At 53.2% G+C, this 24,063-nt stretch overlaps 1 protein-coding gene across 2 annotated transcripts in view; it reads left to right on the top strand.

The window, feature by feature from the left end:
* LOC107535103 (carboxyl-terminal PDZ ligand of neuronal nitric oxide synthase protein-like) overlaps window positions 1-24,063 on the top strand; it is a 122,721-nt gene that overhangs the window by 57,699 nt on the left and 40,959 nt on the right. For both annotated transcript variants that reach the window (XM_087828321.1, XM_087828319.1), the window contains exon 3: window positions 16,965-17,057. In XM_087828321.1, coding sequence (XP_087684447.1) covers window positions 16,965-17,057 — 93 coding nt within the window. The remainder of the gene's footprint in view (window positions 1-16,964; window positions 17,058-24,063) is intronic.

The raw sequence follows: 24,063 nt of genomic DNA, 5'->3' as shown, positions 1-24,063 counted from the left end.
GCTTGAGGCATCTAGGTACAGGTAGAGAAGCTGGACTTACCTGTTTCCTTAGGAAGGACATGAATGTATGATCACAGTTCCTTTTGTTTTGTTCCAGGGATATTTAAATACCTGGCGCCACTCTTCCTGGCACACAGCACTGGCTGTAATAAGGAACTGCATTTCCTGTCCAAGAGCCAGTCCTTCTCTGATAATCAGCTCCTTTGTCCTGCCCTTTAATCTCCTGGCAGTTATACCAGGAGCTGCCTGCCTAGGAATTTCTGCACTAAAGGAGGAGACTCCCACTGGTCCTGTGCAGGAGTTTTTGCAGACAGGTTGCTATGGCTAGAGTTGCCAAATCCAGGAAGCTAACTCCTCCCCCTCACCTGAGTCATGTGCTCTGGGGAGAGAGGGATGTACCCAGTCCCCTTCCCAGCTCTGATTCCTGTCCTAATGGTTGATTTTGGTTGACATTCAACTGCCCAATCTGCAGTCACACCTGACTAATTGGATTGTTTTTAAATTCTCCTCTTATGAATTATGAGCTTTCTTGACTTTGGTTAGGCTGCCTGGAGTCAGTCCCAACCGGGCAGGTGTGGTGCCAACTTCCCTGGCATGTGGCTGTGCCAGTGTATTTTGCTATTGACCCCAGAGCTCCCTGGAAGTGCCAGATCCAGAGCCCAGGAGAGGCACTGCCGCTCCCTCTGAAAGGCTGCTTTGTGCTGAGGGAGCCGTGGCAGGGAGGCCGGTAGCCAGGCCACTCGCTTCTGTAGTCACTCCCCTCGTCTTTCCTCGTCCGTCTTTTCTCAGCGCCTTTAATGAATCTGTTTCAGACTTGAAGTCCAGCACTGTGCCAGACACTGGGAAGGGACCTGGGAGTTGGAGGTTGTGGTCCTGCCCCACAGGACCCAAGGCTCTCAGTGGACACAGACATGGGCACCTGACACCATTGGAGAAAGTGCAGCTGTGCTTCTGGGAGGTGCCAGGTGCGCAGCTCCGTCTCCGTCTCGGGCTGCCACATGGACCAGGGCCCCCCTCCGTGCCTTCCAGACATGCTTTGATTTCAGCCCCTTTAGTGTGGCTTCGTCAGTTCATTTGTTCAATAAGCAGCAGCTTAATGCCTCGTCTTCCCCAGGCAGTGTGCTGGGTGCAGGAGACAGGAGGCCTGGCCCTCACCCACTTCGTCTTGTGGGAGAGGACAGGTGATGATGGCCTGGTGAATGCTGTGCTTGGTGGGGATAAGGTAACTCACCCTGGGAGGCAGAGCTCCTAGCTTCCAGGTTCATCTGTTCAGAAATGACACTCCGGTTTCTCTTGTCCTCCGCACTCACCAATGGCTCCTTCCCACCAGCCGGCGCCACTCTAGCTTCTGAAACACCCTTTTCTTCATTAGTCACCATGTACACCTCTGCCTTTCTTCTTATATATTTGCTGTTTTTGTTGTGTTTCTGAAGCACCCATGGAGCCCCAGAGCTCTAATTTTTCCCTAACTTTCCATCAGAAGTCATCCCCCCCCCCCCCCCCAAGAGGATGCTGGCACCACGCACTGTCTGCCTGCGCTCCGGCTTGTTCGTTAGTCATAGCTCCTCGCTCCCTCGCCTGCCGTCGCTGCCTGGAGTTACCCACTCACCATGGTTATCTCTGAATTCCTAAAAGTGTTTGAAAAATGTCACTATCTCCCTCCAGTGCATACAAGTGAGGGGCTGGGCCCTGCTTTCCTCTCCAGGCTTCTCCAGGTACCTGGAGCCCTGCTGGGAGGTGCCCAGCAGATGCTGGCCTCAGGGGCGCTAGCCTCCAGCAGACCTTTGAGTCCCTCACGCAGGGGGTCTTCTGGCAGGACAGCCCCGGTCCTCTGCTGGTGCCTGATATGCCTGACTCCTCAGCCTTAAGCAGGGACATTTGCAATAATTAAAAGATAAAATGATTCTAAGATTATAAAATAGTGTCCTCAAAGAAAATTTGGGAAACAGGAAAAATAACTCGTGACCTCACTTAGCATCCTTGTTTGGTTAGTGTGGGGCGTTCTCGCCAAGTCCCTCTCTCATGTGTTCTTCACATGGTTGTCTCTTGTTCTGCGGCCCTCCGGTCTGTGTTGGCATTGGTGTGTCCACCCCTCTGTGGGGCTGCAGGTGGAGGCTGCAGCAGCCCCCAGAGCTCCTCCTTCTCCCATCCTCAGTCAGAACCCATCCACTTGCATGCACCCTGTCCCTTTGCACCCCGGTGCTCGGCCCTCTGCTCTCCCAGGTTTCTTTCTTTCTTTCTTTTTTTTTTTTTAAATATATCTTTATTGATTTCAGAGAGAGGAAAGGGGAGAGAGAGAGATAGAAACATCAATGATGAGAGAGTCATTGATCGAGCCCGCAACCCGGGCATGTGCCCTGACCGGGAATTGAACCCCGATCGCCTGGATCCTAGGTCCACGCTCAACCGCTGAGCCAGGCCCGGCCGGGCTCTCCCAGGTTTCTTTCTCACTGTTGCCCACTATGAGCGACTGTGTCCCATGTCCGCTCTCCTCCTACTGGTGACCTCACTGGGCTAGTGTGTGGTGTGTGGCACCAGCAGCATGAACGAACCTCCTTCCCACAGTTGGGAATACGTAACTGCCCTGGCCAGAGCCAAGGGCACAACCTTCGTCCTAACCCTGTGCCTGTACTATAACCTGCCTGCGCACCTTCCTCTCCGTCCTTCCTGCTCTCTGTGTGTCTCTGATGTGGTCAGCGTCTGCCTGGTTTACGGCTGACTGCAGATGGCTTCATACTGGGTGCTGAGTTGTGACAGCCTCCTTCCGGCCCATAGGCACAGAGGTCATGTGATAGTAACGCCACCATGGGCAGGGCATCGGGAACTTTACGAAACCTCATTTATTTCTCATAAGTAACCATGAGGGAGGCAGTATTGTACCTCTTGTTAAAAAGAATCCTAGAAATTCTAGAACTAAAATTTCCCTGGGAGCTAGCAGCCTCTTAACTGAAGATAGGAGTTGGTGTGAGTTTGGAGTCTGGGGCCGTGACCCTGACCGATGCGACAGAGCTCGGGACAGCCCCAGTACTATCCTTCATGTGTGCTGTCTGTGGCCGGAGGAAGCAGAGGGCAGGTCTGAGGACAGGAACCAGGCTGTGCAGATACAAGACTGGAGTTGCTGGTCGAGGGCAGAACTTTGGTGCCCGAGACCCTGGGTCATGTGCAGGGAGGGAGCAGACACCCTGAGCGAGGAAGGACCGTGACAGAAAGTCCTTTTGTTTTTTATGTATCTCCCTGTGGCAGGGTAGGGTACCCAGAGAGCCTAGCTGCTGTTATTGTTTTAAATTTTATATTGTTTTCTTTTATAAGATAGTGATTCGTATACCACCCTTTATTTTATTTGCTAGGCTGTTAGGTGCTTGACGCCAGAGTTTGTGTCACTTGTTCATTTCTTTATTTGCTTGTGACTGCCCCTCCGTGCACTCCCCCACCCGCACCCAGCGCATCGCCTTCACAGAGCAGGAGCTGAGTACATATTTGTTGAAGGAACAGAAGGCGTGGCTCCTGGCTGACTTGACTGACTTGTTAATTCGAGTGTGCCCTGGCTAATGACCCCAGTGCCATGTGTTGCACGGAAAGCGTGCATTTCTGCTCTGGGGACAGAGGACAGGGAAGAGGGGAGATGGCACCTGAGAGGGAGAGGGCACCGAAGGAAGGGACTCCTGACTCCTTCAGCAACATGGTTTCTCTCATTTCTAACTGGGCCCAGTTGGTCCAACCAGGACATGGAAACCACACCAGTAATGAGAACAAGGAAAATTTATGTAACAGATTATTAGTGACTGAATGGAAATGAACTCCTCAGAGGGTGAGAGAATTGTAACGAACACAAGAGTAGCCTGTCTCTAGGGCTGAGGGACAGTGTCTAGGGAAAGAGGGTCCCCAAAGTTGAGGTGTGGCCCTCCAAGAGGGTGTGTTTCCGGGGCCCAGGGGATAGTAGAGAAGTACTGGGACTCCAACAGGACTGGGGGGAGGGGGTGCCAGCATACCAGTGGCAGGAATTGCCTGCTGTGCCCAAGAAGCCAGAACCAAAGCACCTGACCAGGAACAGAAACCTGCCTCAGAGCCGTCGTAGCTCCCTCTGCTGGTAGCACCTAATGAGCCAGTGGCAGAGCACCTTGGATTCGCAGTAGCTCAGTTCACCGAGTGTAATGCAAGTCACATGGGTACTTTTAAGTTTCCTAGGAGCCACCTTGAAAAGTAAAAGGAACCAAGTTACATTCATTTTAATCATTTTGTTTAACCCAGTATATCCAAAATATGTTAAAGTGTAATCATTGTTCAATTGAGATTTTAAAAATGTTTTGTATCAAGTCTTTAAACTCTGACGTGTTTCACACGTACAGCACACCTCAGTTTACAGGGCCGACCGCGCGGGCGCCTGACAACGTGCGCCTGGGGCCTGTGCCGGCTCCTGCCCGTCCCAGGCCTGGCCTGTGGCCACAGCGCCATCCCGGCTGGAGGGTGAGCTGGAGGCAGTCACCCACCTGTGCCTGGCACACAGCTGTAACAACCGTGACCACCAAATAGGATGTTACACGTCATTAAAAGTGATGTTCGACACAGTTACAGGAGTCTTGGGAGAAGTCTTAGGTCAAATGCATCTGGATTTGTGTACAAATAGACCATCAGTAACCACAACAAACGTACTAAAAATGAAGAGAGGAAATGCACCAAAATATTCACAGTGGCTACCATCCTGTGTTCCCTCAGAGGGTCCTTGACATGGGGAAGAGATGCTGTACAGAGAGGGACACTTTTCCCATTAAACATTTAAAACCTTTTTTAACTTGTCAGCTGTCGTGACTTTAGACCCTGGGGACTCGATGCTGAGAGCCTCCTCCATGGCAAGATTTGCTCTGCTAACCTGAATCTGAACTTCACCTCCGTCGTCTCCCCATGAGAGAACATTTTTTTTTCTGTGCAGGATTCGTTGCAAATGTAGCGACCAGCATGGCCCCTACTGGGCGTTGGTGAGGAGGGTCCCTGGTGCTGCTGCTGGCTCCTGGGCCTGGGCTGGGTCTCCTCCAGCCCCTCCCTGCCCCCTCCCACTCTCCACCATTCCCTCCTCCTCCCTGTTGCCCTGTCCCTGGCCTCTGCACCTTTGGGAGCTTTGTCAAGGCTGAACTGTCAGAGGAGTCCCTGGTTTATGCTTCAGGCTCCCGGGGCACGCAGGGGCCAGCAGCAGAAACGCGCCCCAGGGGGATCAAAGCTCTGGTGGCTGGACAGACCAGTCACTGCTCTGCTTGGCTAAAGTGATGAAAGGAAAAGAGACCATTGCTGGAAGGTGGTGGCAGTAAACTCCTGGCCCTCCATCTCCGGATCACCGGGATGGGTGTGCAAGGAGAGCTCCTTGTCTCACCCTCGCTGACACGAGCATGTCCCCTGTGCTTCCACACTCACACGTGGTCAGTCAGGTGAATGAATGATAGAAGTGTGGGCTATGGGAGCTGGAAGGTTACAGGGAGGTCAGTTGGTGCATTCCGCTCCTCTGTTTAAATGCAGGGGAGGAGAGACTTGGGGGCAGGAGTAGGGGCAGGGGAAGTCAGTGGGATGTTTTGTCTTTATGGGAAGCTATAGATGTCCTTGTCTAAAGGATTTGTGTCCAGAATATATAAAGGACCCAAAATTCAATAATAAGAAAACAAATAACAATTTAAGAGCTGGGCAAAATGGTTGAACAGACACTTTACCAAAGAAGGCATGCAGATGGCAGACAGGCACATGAAAGGATGCTTAGTAACATCAGTCATCAGGAAAATGCATGGCCCACAATGAGATGCCACTATGTAACCATAAGAAAGGCTAAAATGGAAAAGAATGGCCATGCCAAGTAGGGGCAAGGATATGGGGCTCGGTTCTCTCACTTTGGAAAAGTTTGACAGCTTATTAAAATGCTAAACATAACTCCTACCATAGGATCCAACCGTTCCATTTCCAGGTGTTTTTACCTAAGAGAAACGAGATGATGCATCCACACAGAGAGGCCTGTGCACAGACGTCACAGCAGCTCTCACTTGTAACAGCCCTGCCTGGAAACGGCCCAGATGTCCATTAGTGATTGATTTTTAGACATTGCTTTGTGAATGAGACACTTTCCAATCCTGCTTGCTAATGGGCTGGGTGGAGAGATGGGTCAGTGGAGAGCCTCTGTTTAGGCCCAAATATCAACTAACTACCTTTTGAGTGTGTCAGAGTCACAGGAGTGAGTGAGGGAGCGAGCAGTGACCCTTTTCTCTAAGTCCCAGGAGGGCTATTTCAATGATGATAGTGATGCTGGATTCTTTAAACCAGAATCCCGACACCAGTTCCATTAAAGCGTTTTATTTATACCAACATTAAAACATTTGGGGGTAACGGTGTCACTGGTCACTGTGACCTCTCCTAAAGATGACAAAGAGCCAAGAGTGGGAGCCAAGGAGAGAAATGGCTTCGAGGGTACAGTGTTCCATTGCTGCCCCAGAAATAGCCAGGGTTTTGTGATATGTGTGGGTAGGTCGAGACTCACTTTGGAATTCATTTTTAATTTATAATCTCCTTGGAGCTACTGATAGATGTTAGGCCTTGGGATCTACATGGGAAAGAAGACATGGTCCAGTCCTGTATTTTAAGGTCTCACTGTCACGACATATAAATGTGCAAGGGCCGCGAGGAGAGTGCGTGGCATGGTAGAGACAGACACTGCTGCTGTGGCAGAGCGCAGGGCAGGTCCCATGAAGAGCAAGGCAACAGTCGGTTGGGAGGTGCTCCAGCCTTCTCTCTGGATGTCTTAGCCTGGGGCTGGGGTTATGGCATACACGCCCAAAGTTACCAGGAGGAGATACTGTCTCGCTGTGAAGGAGATCGTAGTCTAGGAGACGAAGTTAGCAGGCATGGGGTTAAGGTGCCACATACTGAGAGAGAAGAGGCTCCAGAGAAATCGTTCTGGCGGGGTCTCTCCCACTTGGTGCTTTACCTGGGCAACTCATTGACTGGGTGTCTGGTCCCTGTCTTCTTGACTCTGAAGTGAGAAGCCAGGGGCCAGTCTGTGGAGGTGCTGTGAGCGCGTTGAGGCGTGGCCTGCGTGGAGTAACTGTGGCCAGCCCCTTCTTGCTGGAGAGACCTGCCTCATGAAGCAGAGAAACAGCTGTGAGAAGGGGCACTGTTGCCAGGTTGGGCACGCTGTGGGGGCAGGGATTTCCGAGGTTCTGGAAGTCACCTTGTGGGAATAGTGTTTAAAGCTAAAGCAAATGTGAGTCTTTCCTTCTGGGACCCTATTTGATGGCGTGGTCTTGGCTTGGTGCTAAGTTTCTATGCTTGTGAAAGGGACCCCCACACAGGAGCGGGGACACCTTGCATGAGTGGTCTAGTCCCTCGCCTTCTGGGTCAGCAGCGCCTCTATCTGAAACAGGAAAGGCCTTGGGTGTCCTTGCCTCTCCCAGTCCCTCCTGTCTGATGCTTTCAGACCGATGTTCCTGACCTCGGGTCCCAGTGCTGCGTAGCACTGTTCTTTGCAAGAAAAGCACAAACGAGGAACTGGTGAACAACGGCCCTGTATTTTCTTTTCTCCCATCTGTCTCAGTGCCCAGATGCCCCCTTTGTCTGACTGTGGGAGCCCAGGCCCGGGCCCCCTTCCTGGTGCGGTTGTGGAAGACTAGGTCCTGCGGGCAGCTCTGCAGGTGCACATTTTGTGAGATGGACGTCAGACTTTTTCTTTCTAAAGAGCGTGAATGACATAAGACTTTCTAGACTGGGGTTGCAGCAGCAGGTAGTTTCTCCTCTCGTATTTCTAGGCTCTGAATCTTTCCTGACTCCCATCGTCTACCTTAAACAGACGTTCCAGGTTTGACAACGTAGCTGCCAGGTTTGCTCCTTGCTTTCCCCAAACAGTGTGCCCTTTCCCTTGACTATCTGGAGAACTTCCCCAGCGACTTTGGCATCGCATGTCATTGAAACGTAACTCCCAGGACTGCTTTGGGGAGGACGAGTCCAATTTTCTCCTTTTGCCTGCACATGACCTCAGGCCTAGGTGAGAAAATAACCAGAGGTCATGGGACGTCATCCAGCTTGCCACCCAGAATTTTCATGCCATAGTAATTGGCTGGGTTTTAGCTATTTTCCAAACAGAAAGTTGGATGACAAAAGGCTTCATAGCAGTTCTGCCTGGGTAATCGCAGGTGAGGCCCTCTGCTAACATGGGTGTGGCATTTCAGGTGACCAACACCATGCGCTTGACATGGGGGAAGAATTCCTCAGTGAGACTTACACCATGTGAGGTAGACTAGCAGTTACTGTCCCCGTGGGATAGAAGAAGTCCCTGAGCTCAAGCCAGTAGAGCGCCCGGTCACGCACATGCTGAGTCATGAGGCAGCCTTCACATCTGACCATCAGACTGTGTGTTTCTGTGTGATTGTTAGTCATGAACTTTTCTATTGACCTCCAAGCTGCTCTCACCAGAGTTAAGAAATGAGCACTGTGGATGGTGGGTATTATGAGGTAGCAGCAGAAAGTCACAGGGGCTCCTCATGTGGCCCTTACCAAAGAAGAGTTCTCAGCAGGGAAGAGGGAGGACAGGCAAGCTTGTGGTGGTTCCTGTGGTCCTGGAGCTTCACAGTCGCCTGAACCACGCTGGGACCCACACACCAAGTACTTCTCTGGAGAGCCTGGGACAAGCAGATAGGGGAAGTCTTTCTTTGTGCCACTCGACTCACCCCAATTCCTCCAGCACAAACAGCAGACAGTCAACACTCACACCCCTGGTTCCCTGGCTGTGGAGGTCAGAGGTCTCCTTATATACACCACACTAGCCTTTAGGGCACTTGCCTCAATGCATTCTTTCCGTCCTGACTTGAGTCCAACTCTTCTAGTTTCCGTCTCCATCAACCCACCCACCACCTCTCCTGCCTTTCATCAAGGGGTGATGGACAATGGATGGTAGCAACAGTTTCTATGGTAACGGACTCTGAGTGGTCTCCTTGGAGAGCCACATAAAGGCCCTCCATCTCCAGACCAGCTCTGTGCAGCTGGAAGGCCTTTGTTCCCTTGAATGCATCAGCATGGGGCAGGCTCTCCGTGCTTGGCCTCGGCAGTTTCCTTTGGCTCCTGGGGCCATGGCACTTTGGGTAGAGAGTTGGATTCCCCCAAATGTTGGTGAAAGCTGGGGTGGTTTTCTGAGCCCAGCCTGTGGCCAGATGCATTGTCTTGGTCGAGCAGCAGATACCCAGCAGATTCAGCCAAGGGGCCTCTTGCTTTTCACAGTGCCCAGCCAGTCCCACCCAGCTCCCGCAGAGACCAGTAGTGGGGCAGGGTGCAGCACACGGTGAGCTGGATGCTCTGCTCTGTCTGAGGAGAAGCCCATGACGGGACACCGTGGGACAGCTGTCCCAGCTGTGCCTCTGGGTGTCCTGCAGATGCTCTGGCCTTGTTCCTTCAATGAGGGCAGGACAGCCCCCAGCAGCCGAGGGGAGGAACCCTCCACCCACCCCAGGAGCAGGCACAGCATGCCCATGCAGCTCCATGTTCATAGACTGTCTTCACGCTCAGGAGCTCAGTCACTTACTCTTTCTCATTTTTCTAAAAGCAGCTTCTGATGAAATATTTGCATCCTTGTCTCTAAGTTTTTAAAGTCAGGACCTCATGGAGCTGGGATTTCTGGTGACCAGGAGCAGTTTAGCAGGTGCCGCTGGTTGGGAAGGTTGGGAATAACACGAGTCGTCCTGGTATGAATGGGTGAGCAGGGGCCCTCCACGTGGTGACAGCCCTGACACGCAGCATGCTGACCCTGTGAGTGCTGGCATTTCTCGCCTGGAAACAATCTGAATGTTCTCACTGATGGTCCAGAATCTTGGTAAGACTTCAGGCACTGCTTCCCAAGAATGCAGACAGCCCTCCCGGCTTCTCGCTCAGTGTCTTCCTTTGGACCCTGGAAGAGGAAGTATGTGGTCTGTTAGTGGGATTCACGGATGAGGATTGAAGCTGATGGCTGTCAGGCCCCAGCAGAGGCCGAAGGTTTTGAAGTGGGCTCCAGGGAAGTGAGCTTAGAGGAGCAGGGTGTGGGCCTGGTGGATGACAGAGTGCCAGAAATTGGACTTGGGGGTAGAGCTGGCGCCACCCCCCCTTGCTCACCAGGAAGGGGCAAGCATGCTGGTCATTTGCAGGCAGGAATATGAGGCCCAGAGTGTGTCCATGAATGTTTCCTGCAGAGGCCGATCCACAAGGAGAGGGCATGAGGGGCTGCTTCAGTCCTTTATGAAGCACCATGGCTCATTGTGCACGTAGGTCATGACTAGAGGCCCTGTGAAGAGGGACATTTCACCAGCAGTCTGCAGTGTGGTGAGGGTCTCCTCCTCCTGCAGTGGAGAAACAGGCTGGGCTAGTCCTGGGCTCTTGTAGCCGGCAGACCCCACCTGGGTTTGGATCCAGATCTTTCTTGCTTCCTCTCCAGAGAGGCGCTGTGTGGTCCATTTCAGTTGGGATGTTCTCCAGTGCTGTCAAAGTGCTCTTCCTCTAAAGCCTGTCAGAAGCGGTCAGCTCTGGGACAGACTGATGCTCTCATCAGATACACACTCACTCTCCTGTGGGCCCGTGGGAGCTGAAGGTGTATTCACTTCTGTGGGGCTGGCCTAAAGTAGCAGGGAGGGCTTGAGATGACCTTGAGGAACGTTTTGAGGCGGCTCCGTTTGTATTGTAGACTGGCCACTGTTTTCCTCTCGGGGAGCTTTTCATCACAGTGGCTCTTTCTCGGGAAGCTGGGATCTGGCTCTTTCCTGTTCTCGACTATTGCAGTAGCCCTGGTCTCACTGAAGTCAGCACCCCAGACCCTCCCCAAACACTGGTCTCCTTTCTTGGCCTCTACTGGTTCATGCAGGAGGTGGGGTAGGGGTCCCAGGATTGGGGTTTCAGGTGGGGGTCATTAGCTGGTGAAGACTTATTTTTCAGGATAGGTGATTCATTGCTCTGGGCTACCCACCTTCTTGGATCTCCTCTTCTGTGACCTCTGCTGCTATGTGGCAGGTGCTGCTCTGGGCAGGAGTCCCTTCCCTGGTGAAAGCTGGGATCAGTGGCCTCAGGCAGTGAGCAAGGTCACATGGCCCTTGAGGAGGATGACCTTCATGGAGCCACATAGCTCATTGTGCACGCAGGTCAGGACTAGCGACCCCGTGAGCCAGGACATTTTACTGCAGCGTCAAGGTTGCCACCTCACAAACGGATACAAACTCTGCCACGCTTCCTTCCTGGGGGCCACTGGGCCACATCTGGGCGAGAGCAGGGTGCAGGAGCATTGAGTGGAACGAGGCAGAGGTGAACTGGGACAGCGGCATGCGCTGGGGCCGGGCTGGGCATCGGCGACGGCTGCTCTGCTGTCCTCTGAGGAGCTGGGAGCATGTGGCAGCTTTTCCTCACCTGGCTTCTGGCTGAACTTAGTCTTCTCATGGGTTGTGCTCTCCAAATGGTCTTTGTTACGTTCGCACTCCTGGGAGCCTTGGCTTGGTGGTGGTTGGCCAGATGACCAGGCTGCGGTGGAGGTGGGCTTACTGAGTCCTCTCTGACGGGCACGTGAAGCGACCATCTCTCGGCACGCGGCTCAGCCCACGCTGCCACGTGCCCTCAACTCCTGTGCTGCCGTCCTCTCTCCCACGTGTACGCTCATGTGGCTTTTATGTGGAGCGACAGTCTCTCGCCTCTGAAGAACAGAGCAGGTGAGGATGCAAAAGCCATTTCTCCTGGGGTCTTGGGTCCCTCGTGCTTTTTGCCCGAGGCCAGGACTTGACTTTCACCTGTTGCCTCGCGCCAGGCCCAGCTGCTTGTGACTGCTGCGGCGGGAGGCCGTCTCTCCATGCTGCTTCCCCAGTTAATTCTCTTCTTGCTCCAGAGCGTGTGAAGGTGAAACTGGCTCCTGTTCAGGTTTCCCAGCAACCGACTGGTCAGGAATCTTGGGTATTAGGGGTGAAAGGGGCCCCCACTGGGGGTAGGGGAGCATCCTAGGTGATAAAAACTCAGCTCATTACACAGCCCTCACATTCAGGCCTTGAGCCCATGAACAGTTTCGTACAGCCTCCGGATGGAGGATAGTTTAGAAGGGCCACTGTGGCGGGAACTTGCCCAAAGCCAGGGAGTGGACACGTGGTGGACAGTGGGGCCTTGGCTTCTCTGTGTGACTTTTCTCATAAGAACCGCCAGAGGTGGCTCATGAGCAGGAAGCAGTCCAGGGTCCAGTCTGGTGCAGGTGTGACAGGTGATGTGGGGAGAGGCAGCCACCCGCTCACTGCCTGTGTGGGTCCCAGAGCTAGATGGCCACCTTACTGCTGTGGTCGCCATAGCTGTTGCCCACGGCTGCAGGCCTGGGCAGAACATTCATCTCTTCACATTTTCTCTCCTGGTCATACCTGTTTCTCTTTTTTATCTGAATTTCAGAGGACAGGTCTCCATTCTGTACCAGATTTATTGCCTTATCTTGGCTGCTTCAAAAGCTGGTCGTGCACTGTCTCTGGCTACAGCCACTCCCTACAGCCATTTCCTGCAGAGGACGCAGGCTGTTTATGTTCCTGAGCTCTAAAGACAGGGGCCTGGGGGCCACTGCACCCATGCTGGCCACCTGACCTCCCAATTTTCTGCTCCCCTTTCCTGGTCTCCCTGGCAACCTCTCGCCCCCTGTCCCCTTTATCACACAGTGTTTGTGACACTGAACCAGGTTTGTCGCACGCCTGCCTTCCTCACTTGTCCGTGGGCCCTGTGAAGGCATGTTCTATGGTAAACAACTCTCCCCTACGCCGCTCTCACACCAGAACTGTGGCGGGATGTGGGTGCTCCTGGTAGGTGTGAAGAGTTGATTTCAGCACAGCCTAGACAGCCAGGAGGCCTCAGTGATGCTGGTGTGTGATCTTCCCCCTGGGTCCACCTCTGCTTCCCTCAAAGCTCCTTCCCTACCTTGGTTTGTTTCCTACCTCAGTGTCCACCTGTCTCATATCCACGGCTCAGCTCTCAGCTCAAGGTGTGTGCCCAAAGGCCAGGCCCGCAAGGTCTTCAGTGGAGATGGCACCTGATGGTGCAGCACTGGGTGATTCTGATGGGTGCTGGCACTCACTCTGCCATCTGTATTTCTTCACGATGCTTCCTGCATATGAGTTCTCTCAGGAGGTGCCCACACACAAGTCAGCCAGCACACTGAGGTCAGGTGCATGTAGAAGCCACTGGGTTTCACACAGGCCAGTGACAAAGGAATAGTCCCGGGTTGGCGGGTGGGGGATGTTTGGTGGCTTCCGTGGGGACCTTCCCTCAGCCTTTGAGCTCTGTGGTGTAGGTAGTTGCTGTTGCTCGGGGCAGGGTGGGAAGAGAGAGCCTGTGGGCTCTGCGGGTCTCACCATCTGGGACAGGACTCCCGGGTTCGTACCCACGTGGGCCTGGAACACACCTCCTGCACTCTCCTCTTTTTTGAGTTGGATTCCTTTTGGTTCCTTTTGGTTGACTGATTTGAGCAACGCTTTCAGTCTTTGAAAAGACTGTCCCACGTCCAGAAAGGCATTCTTGGATGTTTCTGGAGAGTAAATCAGACAATGAATATAAACACTTGAAAGAGTGTGCAGGTCTCTCGTAAGCACAGTGGCCATTTTCGGCAAGACCGAATCGTCTCTCAGGGTTAAACAGACAGAGGTGGCCCCAGAGTCATCTCTCAGGGTTCAAGTCTTCTCTCAGACAGAGGCAGCCCCAGTGTCCGAGTCCCTTCTGCAGGAGTTTTCATTTCCATGATTGCTTTTGAAAGTTTTGTCGAGATTTTATGTAATCGTTTGACTGCCATTCTTTGTGTCCAATTTCATAAATACGGTCCCATCGTTCAGTACCCACAGCACTGTGGCTTGTTTTTACATTTTCTTGTGGAATTTGACTGCATCTGAGATTATTTTTCTTCTTAGTTGAACTGCCAAAAAAATCATTAAAATTTGCTTGCCATTATGTTGTTTACAGCATATAAATACACGAAGTCAAAAAGCCTTTGAGGAGTTTTAAATGTTTTAAAAGGTGTAAAACATTGATATGCATATGTAATGGGGTTGCAGGTCTTACTAGTGTTCTGGGGTTAGATCTGGCTCCCACAGAGCAGAGGGGGTTGTGTTTCAGAAAGAAATGCCTCACTTGTGTTTCCTAGTTGCTTCTATTCCCGTTTAGTTGTAATTTTTAAAATCTGCACTTGTACTTGTGTCTTTCTGTGAAGAAGCTAAGGCCCCTGAGACAGCTGGCGAGCTGCGACGGGTGTTCCAGCCGCCCTGTGCCCGGGGGCAGTCTCCTCCAGTAACCTTGTAGCTTCCCTTTTCGAAAGTGTGGCGCTGATGTTTCTACGGAAACAGTGATTTCACGGGTGTGAATGGGCTCTGGCTTTAGCTGTGAAGTTGCTACTGGACTGTGTTGTCAGCACTGGCCAGGACTGAACCATTAGGACTGGGGGGTCCCCTGAGTTGGGGACAAGGAGCACTGGGGAGTTAGGAGATAGGCTGTGCCCAGCACTGTCCTCACTGTGTTGCCAGCTGAGTGTGCTCCTGGCTCCTGCTGAGTCTGAGGCCCCTCCCCTCATGGCCCCTCAGCCAGGGCTCTGCTCCAGACCAGGCACCTGGCCTGGGCTTTCTGGTCAGTGGTCAGTGTTCCAGGGCTTGTCTCGTTCTGTCCCTAAAGGCTTCATTTGTCCTTGCTGTGGGGCTTGGGCTCGCGGAGCAGACATATGGGGTCATTGGACTACACTGGGGAAAGAGCCGGACCTGTTGGTACACACCTTCTGGCGCAGGCTTTGTGGGGGACGCCTGAGCCGCAGATAGGGCCCCAGCCATCCTGTTTGTCCTTTAGACCTGGCCCACCCAAGCAGACAGGTTCCTTTCCTGCGGTGCAGGGTTTCCTCCCGAGTTCAACTGCCTCCTTGGAGCAGAAAGTCTGGGGAGAGGAAGGGCTGGTCCCCGCAAACCCCGTCCCCGCTCTCCTGGTCCCTCCAGTCTCCCATTCCCACACCCATTTCCTGTCCCCCCACCCCATGGGCACAAGGGCATGGTTTCCTAGTGAAGTATAATTGCTATATAAACAAACAGTTTACGAATAACACCCAAGCATTTCAGACACCGATTTCCTCTCATTTCCGTAGTTCGCAGCAGAACCACAATTTGAGCATGTATTCTGTAGAGAGGGTGGGGGATGTCTGCCTCCAGGCAGGTGGGGTAGATGCTGAGTCCCCTGAGACCCATCTCGGCAGCACTCGGTAGTCCTGGCGGTCGGTTGGCGCCTCTCGTGGCCCCTTCACTTGGAAGCTGGCAGAGCCCGCCAGCTGTGGTGAGGAGGACACCTGCACTGTTTCTGTCCTGGAGACTCCAGTGCCATCCTCCTGTCACACGTCTCCATGTGACCCCTGCCCTCCCACAGATCCCACGTGAGCCCCTGGGAGTATGTGCACAGTGGTCGCATTAGGGCTGTTTCCAGTTCTGGAGAGAAAGTTTAGTTGCATTTTGACTGTTAAGATGAGGGTATTAAGTATATGACTAAGGTTTTCAAAACTTGAGCTATAGAAATAATTAAGGTTTTAGACATACAGGTGAGGAGCTGGCTGGGTGCTTCTAATTAGCTTCTGGTGGGGGATCTTGATTTACCAAGGGTCCCAGAGACAATGGAACTTGTAGGGAGGTGGCCAAACCAGCAAGAGAAAGCTGCTCACTACAGGATTCTTCTGGAATCGAGACAGGTAAGGGCCTGGTTTGCGGACACCCGCTCTCTAAGCCCGGGGCTGGAAGGGCCGCGCAATGCTTGCAGTCGTTCACTTCCTGTCTGCTGCTTTACTTGGTTGCTAGGGAAAGGGGAGAAAGATGTGGGAGGAGCTGATGGAACAGCTGACGACTGGCCATTCAGCGGAGATCGGTGGATGCAGTAGACTGGAGACAGGGTGGGAAGCTCTAGGCTGAGTTCTTAAAACCACCGTACTAAGAGTCATGGCCCAGGCCCGGCTCTGTATTTCTGATGAGATTTTCTAAGTAGGTTATGTTTTCATCTCAGTCGGTGGATTAGGTCCATTCCTGTCACCACACTAATGAGAAATAATTAGGTCTTAGAGGCACAGACAGCATGCCGGAGGCCCCTTGCCAACAAGGGTGCCAGCTGGTGGGAGAGAGTCTGAGTATAAATGGTCTGGGGAGGAGAGTCTCTGGGCTGCAGTGCAGGTCTCAGCTCTGCGCCTCGTTTTATTATTTTTAATCTGTGGCCCAGATGTGATTAGGGAGTTTGGCAGATGAGTTTGTTAGGTGGTGACACCAAGACGGGGACCAGGTGAAAATGGGTGAGTGCTCGGAAGGAGGTGCAGTGAGCAGATGTAGAATATGCCACCGCCGTGAACGTCTGCGTGAGCCTGAGGGGTGGGCCAGCACGGCGCACATCTGCAGTGGGGCCAGCGGGCTGGGGCGACACAGGCCACTGTCACCAGTCAGATGTCTGACTACTCTCCAGCCCCCAGGCCTGCCGGCTGACAGGGCTGTGCTAGACTTGGAGATCCACCTGCAGACCAAGGATTTGGGACTTGAACTGTAGAGAAAAGGAGAATTCACGGTGACCTTTAGTATGTCAAACCCCCACAGGAAGATGGTGCTCACTCCTCCTAACCTTCACTGAGGCTGAGTCGTGCGCCAGAGGCCTCTGGGCCACACAGGAAGCCTGGCGGACAGTGGGAGTCTAAAGGCAGAAAGAGTCAGGAAGGGAACGCGCTGCGTTCCTGAGGAGTTTCCACGTGGGCTCTGCTTTCACGTCCTTAGGACGATTAGGTCCATCCGTGGTCCCGCTGAGAGCTGAGTTATGAAACCGATGACCGTTCAGGGTCCCTGCGCCAACCTGTAGTGCCCAGCCCTGCCCTGTGACACTGCCGGTCTCCACAGTGTCCCAGGAGCCGTCTGCAGCCCTTCTGTCTGGTAGGAACAGCAGGGCCATCAGGAGCTCCGACTGACCGCGTCTCTGTTCTCCTCTCCCTGCAGTATGAGTTCAAAGCCAAGAACATCAAGAAGAAGAAAGTGAGCATTATGGTTTCTGTGGACGGCGTGAAGGTGATTCTGAAGAAGAGGAGAAAGGTAGGAGGCTGGGCTGGAGCCTGCGGGGGCGGGTGGGGCCCCTTCCCCAGGTGCCGGAGCCCTCCCCCTCCCTGCTCTGACCAGCATCCCTGTGGACCGGCTGCCGCTGGAGCCGTCAGGCAGGGCCGTGGCCCGGTCGGCTGCTGGCTTGGTCAGTCCTGGGGACTGGGGTCATCATCCTCGCACCCCCCACAACACCCACACTGTGATACCTTCACCTTTGTGTCTCGATCTTGTCAAGTTTCAGTGATGACAGGTACCGGGGCTTAGCGAGAGAGTGGACGAGGGGAGGCTCCCTCGGCACCGGCCCCTCTGTTGGAGGTGGCAGCTGGTCCCCACGTCCTCACGTCCCTGTGTCCTCTTGTCACTTTGGCTGCTGCTTCAGCCCCCATTGAACTAGCCCCTCGAGACCCACTGTGCTCAGCGTGTGGGGGCCGGGCTGGGCGTAGCCAGGAGGCGTTGCCCGAGAACGTGTGCTCTGACTCTGGCTGTTTCTATGAAGGCCTCAGCCCTGGAAAGGTTGGAGGTGCACGGCGGGGGGGTGGGGGGGCGGGGAGGAGGTGTGTTTTTCCAGAAGGAAGCAGAAAAGGGCTTGGCCACCGAGGACGTGTGAGGGGTCTTGTTTCTCGGCTTTGCAAGGCCTGTTTTATATGTGCTGATGGAGGCCCCCACCCGGTCACCGTGGACTTTGGAGCTGCCATATGCCAAACCTTTGTTCCTCTACATTGAAATGGCTCAAGGTGGCCTTGACACAGATCCAGTTGTGGGCAATGCAGACCTGAGGAGTCAGCGGTCCGGGGTGTGTTTGAGGGTGTGGTCGTCTTGTCAGTCCGAGAACCTGAGTCTTCTCTGCACCCTCCTTGCAAAAGACCTAATCCAGTGATGGGGACACCCTCCTCTCCAGGCAGCCTGGTTCACTTCTGGGCAGTGGGGCATTTACAGGGGTCTCCCATATAGGAAACCAAAGCCTGTTCTCTCATGCCCCCTACATATACTTAGGGGCGGTTCTAGGAAGAGTTTATGGCTACACGGCTGGGAGTGAATTGAAAATAAGAAGATGACACACTGTTTATAAAGAACTAAGTCCTTCGTAGTCCACAGGCTGCAGGGGTTTGTGATAGCTCATCAAACTCTGTGTGAACCTCCACCATGGGACCGAGGTCCTTGCTGGGTTGTTAGTGTGGGGACGTCTTTCCTGACCCAACACATGCACACAGCACCCCCGCCACGCCCATGGGCACACACTTCCCATCGATATCATCTGTGTTTGCTTTGTTAGGTTCCATCCTGAGGCCTCCTGACCTGGCCTGTTCTGCCCCTTTGGGTAACTTGGCAGAGCTCTGGTCTGAACACTGTGGTGACTTCAGAGTTTTGCCCTGAGGGGCCAGTCTTCTTTCTCAGCCACTCTGTGTTCCCATGTGTCAGGTACTGTGTACTGTGTGATCCCAACTCTGCAGGTATAAAAACAGCTCAGAGAGTGTATTTTGCCCAAGATCACACAACATCTGGGGACATCTGTGTGCCGAGGTGTCACCTGGCAGAGGTGTGTCACCGTCACTGTGTAAATGAAAACTGAGCTGGGGAGGTGTGGTCTCCAGGGAGCCTTGGGATCGTGACTCACTGTGAAACTCCATCCCTGTAACCTCCAGTGTGAGTTCAGCCTCCACCAGCCCGAGCAGGTGATCTAACAGGTCTTCCCAGATCTGATTCCTCCAAGGCCAGATTGGGAAGGGGAGCCTCTGGTCCTGTCTGCTCCACCCACGCTGGAGTCCAGGCAGGGCCCTGCTGAGGTTCCTGTGTGCCTGTTGCCACGGTTCTCACTCTGCCTCTGACAGATGAGAGCTGATTGACAGCAGTGAGCCTCCGTGTCTGCTTGCTCCACATGGCAGCCTAGGATCTGAGCTTGCTGATGCCACCTCTATGTGTGTCTCTCTCTGTGTTTATAGAATTGAGGGCGAGAGTAGACATGCCACCCTTGTCTCCAGGAAAGGGACGCTCGCAGGTTTCAGTGGCGGTTGCCTGGTCCGGGCGAGGACAGAGCTCTGACCAGGCCACTGTGGTGCAGAACCAACCATGCTATGCTCAGCCCTGCTGCTGCCCAGTGCAGCCTGGCCCTCTCTCCTGGTTGGCCCCTTCCTGCAGAGGCAGGCTGATTTCGTTGGGCCAGTGTGACATATGGGAAAGAGCCCTCAGCTGAGATGAGACTGCTCATCCCGCCTCTGCCCTTCCTAGCTGTGTGGTTCCTGGTCAGTGGCTCTGCCTCCCTGAGCTTCAACTGTACAGTACTAACAACATACAATAACAATCGTATAATAACAGCTGCGCAATAATCACACTATACAATGACAGCAACTACGCGTAATTATTGCCAGCAGATAGTGAGCCCCAGATTCCTACATAGCTTAGGTTTGTGGTGTGAACCAGTTACTGGGATCATTTGCTTTACTTTGATGTGCACTCAATCATGCATTTTCTTCAGTCCCAACTAGGCCCCAGTAGTTGTCCCTGCTTAATCTATTAGTGGTCATTTACTGTAAGACTGGGTCACACTGTGGCACTGCTGGCCACAGAGTGGAATTCTGAAAAAGAAGATCAGTCTTGACCTTCATCAAGGGGATTTTTCTATGAAAGGACCTAGTGGGCCTGTCCTATGTTGTTACTCTTATGGACCAGTAACTTTGTGGGTCCCTAAGGCAGCATTCTGGATCAGCTGCGTTGTTTCACTTACATATTCATTGTGTGTCTACCATAGTCATGGAGCTGGGCAGGACGTGGGCATGAGATGTGGACCCTTTCCAGCAGAATGATCATGTTAATGGCAGTTACAGCTCCTATCACTGGCACTGTAGCTATTTACCTCTTCCCCCCTCTCCAGGCTGTGAGCCTTCAGGGGCAGGGCTGTGTTTTCTCTCCATTTCTCCTATGTGGGGAGGTAGACTAGAGGGAGCAAACTGCTGAGAGCAATTACACTCCAAGAGATAACAGCCCAGGGTCACAGCCCACCTGGCACTGAGCACCTGCCGCTGGCCAGGCCTGGTGATCCCTTGTACCTTCATCCGCTCTCAGCCATCCCAGGAGGCAGAGCAGCTTCGACAGGCCCGACGCCCGCTCCTAGTGGAGTTGAGGCTGAGCCCAGTCTGTCCTGCTCTCCCGCCTGTGTGTTGTTGGGTGTGTGCTGATCTATCCAGATGCTTTCAGAGAAAAGCTCCCCCACCAGAAATGCCTGGTGGTCCACTCAGGGCCTTGACTTCCGCCTGCTCTGTCACTGGACATCACATTGCGAGGACACTAGCTTCCTGCCCCAGGAGCTGTGTTAGTTACTGTGGAAACACAGAGCTCTGGTCTAACTGTGAGAAAAGGAGGCACTTAGAAGTATAGGACCAGAATAGGAGGAAGGACTTTTAAGGTGATTGAGTCTGATCCCACAATGATTAGATGTGGTGCCGGAGGACGAGAGGTGCGAGACTGTCCAAGGTCATCCAGACTGTTATCAGCAGCCAGGACTGAAGCTGCTCCCGGCTCCCACCGTGCCGTGCTTCTTGGCTTCTCTGTGGCCTGATTGTTTTAAAACAGGTACAGTAGGCACTGTGCACATGTGTGAGGGCGGCTAGCACTTCAGTTTTGAAATGTTTTCCATGCCTAGGGGTTAGACCTGAAAGGAGTGGTATTTTTAGACTAATCTTGTTCCACCTGGAAGCATGGAGAACTCATTGAGCTGAGTCTTCCTCCCTCCCTCCCTCCCTCCCTCCCTCCCTCCCTCCCTCCCTCCCTCCCTTCCATTTGAAGAGTGGCTGTTGCTGCTGGTGCATGCACAATGGTATAGCTGGCAGACCCTGTGATGTGCGTGCTGACATTTCCCCGTAGGGTGTGGAAACAAATGTTGATACAAATCCTTCCTCCACTTTGGGGTCCCCAGGGAAAGGCTTCAAAGATACCACCCCCACTTCCAGATTCCAGAAGGAGGCAAGGTCCCTCTGGTCATTGTCCCTGATGAGGTTGTTGGTACTGGTTCAGGGAGCCTACCCCTGAGCCATTTCATACACGTGCTCCCTGCCCGAGACGGGGCAGTGACAGATGCTGCAGTGTTGTGTGGAGGAGGGGGTCGAGAGCACGCCGACTGTGAGTACAGTCTTTCCCATAAGTCACTGGATGTCCTGACCCCCAGATAACATCAGGGGTGCCTAATCAAGGCCAGGACCCTAGGTGGTCACTTGGCCCTCTAGGTTCTCCACACCATGTAACAATTGTGAGCCAACACAGGTGACTATGCTGTCAGCTTAGCTTTTATTACTTGCAGGTTTAATCCCAATTACAAACACATCAGAACACACACACACAAGGATTGGGGGTTAACGAACCAGAAGTCCAAGGGTCTCAAATGTCCTCTGGTCCAGGCTAGTCACAGAGCAGTGGTTACTGGTCACTCAGAGTCAGAAGCCTTGGTGTCCAGGGGGTCCACATCTTGCAAGGAAGATTGCTAGACTAGCTCGAGACAGCAAGGCCCCAGAATAAGCAACGGCCACCAAGCGAGACACGAACTGTCAGCATGGCTCCCTCGCAGGAGGGCGAATAGCAAGTGTCACTGTCCTTAGTCTCACTTTTACCCTGCTTGTGGAGGTGTCTCCCTTCATCTGCACTTGTTAGATTAGCTCGTGGTCTCCTGAGATTAGCTTTCAACATTCAAATCAAAATGTCTGCCGTGGTGCTTGGTCATCACTCTCATGTTGAACCTGTGGGTCCCTCCCTTTAGCTGGCAGCCCAGGACTTGGCTGTTGGCCCAGACTTATATGTGTTCAGATGACAAGGTTCAAACTCAAGTTGGAGTTGGCTATCCTGACTTTGCTCTCCACAGTGGGGCAAGTGCACCTGCTGGAGGCTGGGGGGGAAGGGCCCTCTGTGGGGGGCATGCTGGCCCCACTTGGGTCCCGTGAGAGTCTGCTCTGCACGCCCTTGACCTGGCTCTGCAGGAGCCAAGAGCTTTGATTTCATCCCTTGGAGAAGCTAAGAGAAGGGCCGTCTATAGGTAGATGAGTGGAATTTCACCTGGCAAGGGGGCCTTGGGGGAGAGTAAGAGAAGTTCCCTGAAGGTCCACATTTATCTTTAAGGTGGACATCAGTTTGTTCTTAACCCTTACCTGAGGACATTTTTTCCACTGCTTTTCAGAGAGAGCAGAGCGGAGAGAGAGACATTGACGTGAGAGACACCGATTCGGTGCCTCCTGCCCACACCCAGAACCAGGGCCAGAACTGAGTCTGCAATCAAGGTCTGTGTCCTTGGCTGGAAATGAACCCGGGACCCTTTAGTCCAAGGACCGACACTCTGACCACTGAGTCAAACCAGCCAGGGCCCAGTGGAGATCAGTTTTGATAGTGTAAAGAAAGTGTCATGTTAACATTCTCAAATGGAAGAAGGGACTTTTCCCCTGCCAACTGGGAAATTTCTTGTCAGAATTTAAAAAAGCAGCTCAGAGAGGACTTGGCTATATCTTTCCTCTCTCATGTCTCTGTGTTGTCCTAGGTCCTCCGAAAAGCAAGTGCCAGGTCAGGATCAAATGCCTGTGGAAATGAGGAGCCTCTGGGAAAGGCTGGGACTGTCACGTTCAGTGTGTGTCTGATGAGGGAGGGAGTGTGGGTGCAAGTCAGACTCGGGGTGTGTGGTCCCTGGAAGTCCTGGCAGGCCTGGATGGCCTCAGTGCACTCAGGTGTTAGCTGGGAGCAGAGAGGAGAGGCCCCGCACACATGTGGCAATGGATTTCAGAGTGCAGAGCCCCCAGAGTCTGCGGGGCACACTCTGTACCACTTCTTTCTCACTCCAGGACAGGAAGCAGAGCCCTCCTTCAAGTTTACTGCCTGCATCTCATTGACTGTTTAAGTTACCTTGGAGTAAGGAATTCATACAGAAAAGAAGAGGGAGGGAGGGAGGAGGAGAGGAGGGAGACTGGTGGGAGTAGTCGCATTGAATGCACACGATGCAGAGCCTGACCACTGCCCAGGGGTCACCAGGTCACTGACCCACATATTGACATTATCAGTGGAGGCCCGGTGGGGAGCAGCAGTAAGGGGCTCCCCCGCAGCATCAGGGGAGCCCAGTGGGAGCTGGAACCCCCCCCGCAGTAACCAGGCTTCTGCCTGAAGGTGACACCCCTCCTTGAGCAGTGCCACAGGGAGACAGATAGAAAGGTCCAAAAAGATCCAGTCTTGTAATAGTCAAAATGTCCGGGTTTCACCAGAAATCACCCATTATACCAGACATGGGGAAAATCTCAACCTCAACAACAAAGCCAGAAAGTCGATGCCAAGACCCAGATGGCAGATGCTGGGATTACTCATGAAGGTTTTAAGGCAGCCATCAGAAAATTACTCCTATGAGCAATCGCAGAAACAACTGAAGGAAGGAGAACCCAGGGGAGACATGAGAACCAAGTGCGTGGATGTCGCCTTGATTGCGGGGCTCAGAGCAGACAGCAGGTGCCCGGTGAATGCTGCCAGCTGAACTGAATATAGCTGTGGCTTACTTTAACATTGTTTAATGTTTGTTATAGTTTGCCGCAAATCAAACGGTGTTTTAAACATGTTATATTTTTCTGTTTGAAGGCCTAATGTGTGCAACAGGTTACGAGGCAGTAAAAATACTGTTAGCCAATTCTGGCTGGGGTCAGAGGGTCAGGAGGAAGCGGGGTCATTGGTGTGTCCCTGTGCCCTGCTACTGTTGCCGAGAACCAGGTCTGAGGGGATGCCGGCCAGTGCACTGTGTATAAAGCCGCCAGCCGGGGCAGCTCAGTGCACAGACCGTGTGCGGTGAGGACTGTGCATGGCCGGTGACTGGTATGGAGAGGAGGTTGGGTGGGCTTTTAGGAAACAGGTGCGTCTCCTCGTTGCCATTTTTACATGTCAAAACCTTACAGGGCAGCTTCTGAACAAATCATTTGTCTTAGTTGGAGCTGAGTTTTACTGTCTGTAAAAGAGCATTTGATACTGAATATTTGTAAATCAACCTCAGTGGGCT

The sequence above is a fragment of the Miniopterus natalensis genome, chromosome 19, assembly GCF_054644295.1.
Source record: "Miniopterus natalensis isolate mMinNat1 chromosome 19, mMinNat1.hap1, whole genome shotgun sequence".
NCBI lineage: Eukaryota > Metazoa > Chordata > Mammalia > Chiroptera > Miniopteridae > Miniopterus > Miniopterus natalensis.
This window is presented reverse-complemented; position numbering and strand designations above follow the sequence as displayed.